This window comes from Nothobranchius furzeri, chromosome 11 (genome assembly GCF_043380555.1).
Source record: "Nothobranchius furzeri strain GRZ-AD chromosome 11, NfurGRZ-RIMD1, whole genome shotgun sequence".
In the NCBI taxonomy this organism is placed as follows: Eukaryota; Metazoa; Chordata; class Actinopteri; order Cyprinodontiformes; family Nothobranchiidae; genus Nothobranchius; species Nothobranchius furzeri.
The window spans coordinates 54,472,651-54,479,574 of NC_091751.1; the positions used below are offsets into that span (position 1 = coordinate 54,472,651).

The 6,924-nt window shown below is 39.3% G+C and overlaps 1 protein-coding gene across 1 annotated transcript; it reads left to right on the forward strand.

Moving 5' to 3' along the window:
- On the forward strand, positions 1-3,174 carry LOC107384000 (zona pellucida sperm-binding protein 3). Its single transcript, XM_015956977.3, has 8 exons — positions 1-414; positions 496-611; positions 682-785; positions 904-1,081; positions 1,152-1,266; positions 2,165-2,250; positions 2,501-2,760; positions 2,844-3,174. Exons 1-8 carry the CDS (start codon positions 1-3, stop codon positions 2,942-2,944), a joined length of 1,374 nt encoding a protein of 457 aa, XP_015812463.3. The 3' UTR covers positions 2,945-3,174.
- The last annotated feature ends 3,750 nt before the right edge of the window (positions 3,175-6,924 follow it).

Consider the following 6,924-nt stretch of genomic DNA (forward strand, 5'->3'; position numbering starts at 1 on the left):
ATGGCCCGTAACCTGCCACGGATCGTGTTTTACTGGACCCTAGCTTTCTACTCCGTTTCCACTCTCACTGAAGACCGGCTGACCGACAGCCGAAGCTCCGGCGCTGCAAACCTCCAAACTCGGCTCAGGATGCGCGGAGAAGTCCCCCAGCCTCGGTTGTCTGCGACGAACCACCAGGAGAGCAGCGTGGAGCACGGCGGTCACACCCGAGCCGTCCTGGTAAAGTGCCATCCGGATTCAATGGAGGTTGTGGTGCAGGCTGACCTGTTTGAGACGGGCCTGGAGGTAGACGGGGGTCACCTGAGACTGGGCTCGGACTCTCCAGGTCAGGGGACGCAGTGTGGTGCGTTCCAATCAGGAGAAGGGGAGTTCACCATCCTGGTCGGCCTGACAGAGTGTGGAACCAAACTCTCTGTAAGAGATTATGTCTCTTTGATTCCGATTTGGCTTAAAAGAGTTTTGCATAAGTTTCAGACTGAAATTTGAATTTTTCAGTCAACAGAAGAGAAGATTATCTATTCCAATGTTCTGATTCACTCACCTGAACTTTCACCTGCTGGGCTCTTTAGACTGGATGAAGCTGCTATTCCTGTTGAATGCCATTATGAAAAGTAAGTCACTTAAAATGTGTTTTGGAGCCGTTTACATCAAGGTTTTTTTTTAACTGGTTTAATATTCTAGGAGGTATTCGGTGGATGGCATCTCTTTACTTCCTGCTTGGATTCCTTACATCACCACAGCCTCTGAGGAAAACCAAATAGACTTCGATATACGAATCATGAATGGTATTACAGCTTTTTCAAATGCACCTGCAATAATGAGTGTGTGTGTGTGTGTGTGTGTGTGTGTGTGCCAATGTGTGTGTAGTTTTGAAATCTGCATCAAATGATTTTTTTTCTGCAGATGACTGGCAGCATGAAAGGGGATCTCATCTGTTCTTTCTGGGAGATGTCATCAACTTTGAAGTCTCTGTTGTTAACTCAAACCACATACCCCTCAGAGTTTATGTTGACCATTGTGTTGCCATGGCAACTCCTGACATGGATGCAGAATTGAGATATGACTTTATTGAGCATAATGGGTGAGTTTAAGAATTAAACATTCACTCAAACACTAAAATAAAAAATGAATTATTTTTTTGTTCCTTTCAGATGCCTCGCTGATGCTTACCTGACAAACTCCAACTCACTTTTCTTGCCACGAGCTGAGAACAAGCTGAGGTTCCAGCTGAATGCCTTCCGGTTCTACCAAGAACCCAGTGACCAGGTTGAAATTCTCCTCACTTGCTTTTTGCTTGTGCATTCAAGCAAATTAGACCTTATTTTTAAAAATATTTGAAATGCACATTTCTTGATGCTGACTGATGACGGGACCATATCAAACTCTAAAAGGCTCATGGCAAAGCTTGTTTGATTTTGGACATAAAATTTCTTGGAAGCTGAGCTCTTGCAGGCTACAGATCTTTGTTTAATTGCCATTAGGGCTGTTTTAATATTAGAATGTTGGCATGCACAAATGCATCAAATAAACAATTATGTTAGCTGGTAGATAAATTAATTAGTAAAATATCTTCACATAAAACAAGTTATCACAAAGACTAAAACCAATTTGACTTTGAACTTAGTTGGAGAACATCAAAGGTGGAATATGGAGCACTAACACCATAGCAACATCTAGTGTGTGGAGGTTGTAGTTGCAACAAAAATACAAGGTTTCCAGCTGTCCGGACACCAGGTTCGCTGCCGATAAGTAACTTTGTTTTATTTTGGTCTGTGGTAGGCTTCTCCAAAACTCATGCTGGTTTTAGATCTTTAGTAGCTGCTCCTCTTCTGAGCAGGATAACACCTTCTGGGCTCAGACAGCGCCAGCCTCACTGTGCTGAGCGGACTGTTTGGCAAACTGAAATGGTGTCATCTATTGGCTAGTAGATGCATTCATAAACCCAGTGTCATGCCCATCTAAATAAAACTTATTTTTTTTATTGTAGCTTTTAAAATAAATACTGTACCTTATTTCTACACATCTCTAAATGTCCCCTGGAGGTATTTATAAATATAGCTTTATTTTTGCATATTCAACTTTTAATACATTGTGCCCCTCTTTAGAAGAGTTCATTGTCGTGTTCATTTTCATCATTGAGTTTTACACCATCTATCTTCCGCAGGTCTTTATAACCTGCTTTGTGAAAGCTGTTCCAGTTACGTCGGAAGTGAATTCTCAAAACCGGGCCTGCTCTTTTATCGGCCAAAGGTAATTGATGAATATGCATTAAATTGTGCTTAAATGAAACACTAAAATGGAATTAAATTAACCTTTATAGGGTTTTTCAGCTTTAGTCACTGAAGTGTTTTTAAGTTGAGCTAAAATGGGAGGACTAAATTTGATTTCATTTAGCCCCTTTAATGTAACTTGGGTTTATATTGTGAATGTCCTAAATGGAAACATGTTTTTCCAAATTTTCTAAAAGGTTTTTAAACAAATTTTCATAAACTCCATCCAGATGGCTATCAGTAGATGGAAGCAACCAGGTTTGTAGAAGCTGCGACATCTCCCAGCGGTTTGAAGAACCTCAAGCTACAGAACCACCAAAAGTTACCCAAACTTGGCCCACCATGACTTCGCAAGGGAGTTTAGTCCCGAATAAAGCTCAACATCCTTTAGCCACTTACTTCCATGTCCGCCCAGGGAGCAAAAATAGCCAGTTTGGAAGACCTCAACAACCCTCTAAGTTGAGGAAAAGAAAAGCAGACAGCAAAGAACGTGAGTAAAGTTCATTTTATTAAATCAAAGTAACGCGGTTGAACGATTTTAAAAATGAGATCCTGTGATTTGTATTTTTACAGAGAAAACCGTCCTCCTGAGACCCCTTACTGTTCTGCCATCCCGCAGCACAAAACGTTTGAAGCGTAAAGGCATGCTTTCTCAGAAGACCTGGAACATCTAAGACTCAACACCTTACTGCAGAGAGCTGATTACATGTTTTCACTGCTGTAATTAAACAGGGTAAACAAGCCAATATAAATGCTAATTTGTTTCATCACCAAAGCCTTGTAACTAGTCAGTTCTCACCTTTTTCAACAAGCTCTCAAAAATGAGAAATACAATTTGTGTAGTTTGGAATAGTGACGTCTGTACGGATGTAGCATTTTTCTCAAGTAAATATTTTACACTATATTTTGTCTTTTTATTAACCCTTCTGTTGTGTTGAGGTCAAAATTGACCTGTTTTCAAGTTGTGTAAAAGGTACTTTTTTTTATCCTGGAATGAGGCATGATCTAAGCCTCAGACACACCTATTTAAATGCACCAAAATCAATTTTGACAATTTTAGTAAATTCTGAAGGTCTCAAAAAAAAGTTACATCTGTGGTGTTACGGGTCCAAAATGACCTGGCAGAGAACTGGCTGTTGTATGCATTACTTAAAAAGCTATTGGTTGCTCTGAGTATCAATTATGGCCCAATGTGCAGTTACGGGCCACATCACTCACATGCACACGCTGACACACACTGGATGTGTCAAAGGATGATTATGACTTTCAGTATGGTATGACCCTGAATAAGACCAAACATTGGATGAGGAAGACTCAGATGTCACAAATCAAAGAGGATTTCAAGTCAAAAGGTGACATTTCATGGTTCTCGAGCCCTCTTCAAACCCAATCCAGGACACTTAACAGAATATCCTCGGAATGACTCCAGGGCTTACTAGATAACAGTGTCACATGCCCAAGACATCAAGTCAGCATATGAACTGTTCTTTCCATGACCTATTCAGAATCTTCTACTTGAGATGACCAACATGGAAGAAGAGTGTTAGGTGACAGTTGGACAGAGATGGACAAAACACAGCTTGATGCCTACATGGGACTGTTGCCTCTTGTGGGGGTATACAGATCATGTAATGAAGCTACAGCCAGCTTATGGGATAGTTGGGACGCTGTTTTTGTGCCACAACGCCTTGTATTAAGAGTGCTACGTTTTGACAACAGGGAGACGAGTTGCTTGTCACGAGAATGACAAGCTTGCTCCCATCAGAGATGTTTGGATCAAATGGGTGGAAAATTTATCCTTCATGTACAATCCTGTGACAGTGGATGAATGGCTAGTCCCTTTAAGAGGCCACTGTCCCTTCAGGCAGTACATGCCAAACAAGCCTGGAAAATATGGTATCAAACTCTGGGCAGCATGTGATGCAAAAACTGCCTCTGCGTGGAATATGCAAATGTATACCGGAAAACCTGCCAGCGGAGTGCCAGAGAAGAACCAAGTCAAGTGGGTCATCCTGGACATGACCAAGGGTCTTTGGAGGCACAACATAACCTGTGATAGTTTCACTTCCTATGACCTCACGCAAGAGCTTCTAAAGATGAAGCTGATGATGGTGGGAACAGTCAGGAAGAACAGACCTGAGCTTCCCCTAGCTCTTCTAGGAACTAAAGACAGGAATCCTCATATCAAAGTTCGCATTCACAGAAAGGACCACAATTGTGTATGTACTAGTGATGTCCACTCTCCTCAGGAATGCTGGTGTGAGTAGCAGGGAGGACAGTAAGCCAGACATAATTCTGGACTACAATAAGAACAAAGGCCATCCATTGTTTAGATTATGGTTAATTCAGAACAACATACCTGCGCTAACACCATATTATTTTCAATGTACAGTTTATGGTCAGTGCAGGTGCATGTGCGCGCACACAACCACACACACAGTGTTTGTCATTTTTCATTTTATGGTCAAATTGTTAGGTTAAATAAAAGTTGGTTTCATGGGGAAAAAAAATGGACTTGTTTTTATCCAACCATTTATGTATGCAGGTTCGTTTTGACCCGAAACACCAAAGATGTCATTAATAATATTAAATTAAAAAAAAGATTTTTTGAGTAGATGAACTCTAATATTAATTTATAACACATTTATAGTTTATTACTCATTCTATAAGAAAAAGAAACATATTTAGTGAATTTAAACTGTTTTTGCAATCAAAACGAGTGGTATATTTTAAAATACTGTATCTGTGGACCCAACTAAAAAACAATTCACACACTGAATCCATTTTTATGAATACGTATAAGCCAGCAATTAGCTGAAGAAAACTGGTGATTTTGAGCATTTTAAAGCATTTTTAAATCATGGGTCCATTTTAACACCACAGGTGTAAACAGCTTTCTAACACAATACAAGGGTTAATCACATTTGATTTAACCAGAAAATGCATAAATGTGCTTATTTTGACTGAACTGAGAACAACCACAGAGTTAAACTTCACAGATGCTTACTGCAAGATGATTAGGGAGCAATTTAACTAAAACAAGGATTTATTATAACCTGAAGAAAAAAAATGTAGCTGTTCATCACAGAAAACATCTTTAAAAGGCCTCTTTATTTTTACTTTTTATTCCAACATTTACTCTGCTGACCAAGTGGAGTGCCGTTTTCCCCTCTATCATCCCAGATCCCAGCACAGGTGACGTTGCAGCTTTCAGCATCAAAACATCGGTTGCCATTTCCACAACATCCACTCCAGAGGAACCTTTTGCACTTGCCATCAACTGAGCCGTAGTAGAATCCCAAGAAGTTGCCACTACATTCACCAGTGGTGGGTTTTAAATGACACATTTTGCAGATGTCCAGGGGGTATGTGTTCTCAGCATTGGGTGAACAGGTTCTCAGGCAATCTCTTTCATTTACAAAATGGTTCTCATTTCCTCCCTCGCCGTTGCATGAAAGGGTTACACCGATCAGTGAGGTAATCGTAGAAAAGGCTAAAGGAGAAGTATGTGCCTCGACCTTGATCACATTCTTGTCTACAGAAATCTGGAGAGAAAATTTTTTTTAGAATGGTTTCAGAGGGAGTTTATGAAATTAAAAACTATAATTGTTTAAGCAGGAGTCATCAGAAACGCACGTAATGTTTAAACAAAGATTGACTTTATGACAACATTAAAAAAATCCTTTTTTTTATGCTTGCCCACCTTAGATTTCCCAGAAAGGAAGTACATGTAGTTTCTCTGTTCACAAGTATATCAGATTTTGGTGAAGTGTCATTCTTGCAAATTTGCTAAAATTGTACCTTAAAGGTTTGGAAACCTACTAAAAGAGAATCTCTATTTTCTTGCCTTTTCAGGCTCATACAGAAAAGATTTTTTTAAGAGTCAAAAATTTAGAAGGGGAAAAAATCACATTGGCAGCCCAACACTAAAGCAGTGTGTAAAGATGATTGCCAGGAAGGTAAATGTAAGCATAATTTCAGCTTTAAGTCAACATGAATTTAAAGATGAAAACAGATGCTGTAATGTCTATTTGGATGGAAAACTACTTTTTTTTTCATTTTTTGTTTTTATGTGCAGAATACGTTCTGCTTGTTCAGTCTCTTAGATATGGGTGATCACTGGCATGACTGATGGTTAAACTGTTACCATTTGAAATGAAAATCAAAGAACCAAATAGTTTTTAAATGTAATTTTTGGGAGGTTTGCACAAAGCACGAGTTAGTTTAGCAAACCTGATCTAAAATTTATAAAACAATCTTCTGTTTATGGTTTTTTAAATTAATAGAGAAATGAATTCATTCATACCTGGGAAGGAGTGACTGATGTGAAATGCTGCCAAAAAAGTTGCTAAAAACAAGAGGTTCTTCATGTTTCTGCTCTTCTTGGTGCAGTCTTTCCTGAAATGACTGAGGTGTCATAAACCACAATGGAAGTGGACACTGACGACTGACCTTTGGATCACTGCTTCCCTAATGCTAGTTCTGCCTATTGAAACCAAAGGGTGCGACAAAACATGGTTGAAAGCAAATATGTGACAAGACTTTCAGTTCAAATTCAAGTTCTGATTTTTTTTTCATTTTAGTAAATGTCGATCATAAAACCCCAACTAAATTTGGGTGCCATAGTTTTTTCATTATTAACCAGAGAACCAAT

Coding starts and splice junctions, on each gene's coding strand:
- LOC107384000 (XM_015956977.3), top strand. CDS start 1: ATGGCCCGTAACCTGCCACGGATCGTGTTTTACTGGACCCTAGCTTTC. Junction 612..681: donor GTTGAATGCCATTATGAAAA/GTAAGTCACTTA, acceptor TTAATATTCTAG/GAGGTATTCGGTGGATGGCA. Junction 1,082..1,151: donor GACTTTATTGAGCATAATGG/GTGAGTTTAAGA, acceptor TGTTCCTTTCAG/ATGCCTCGCTGATGCTTACC.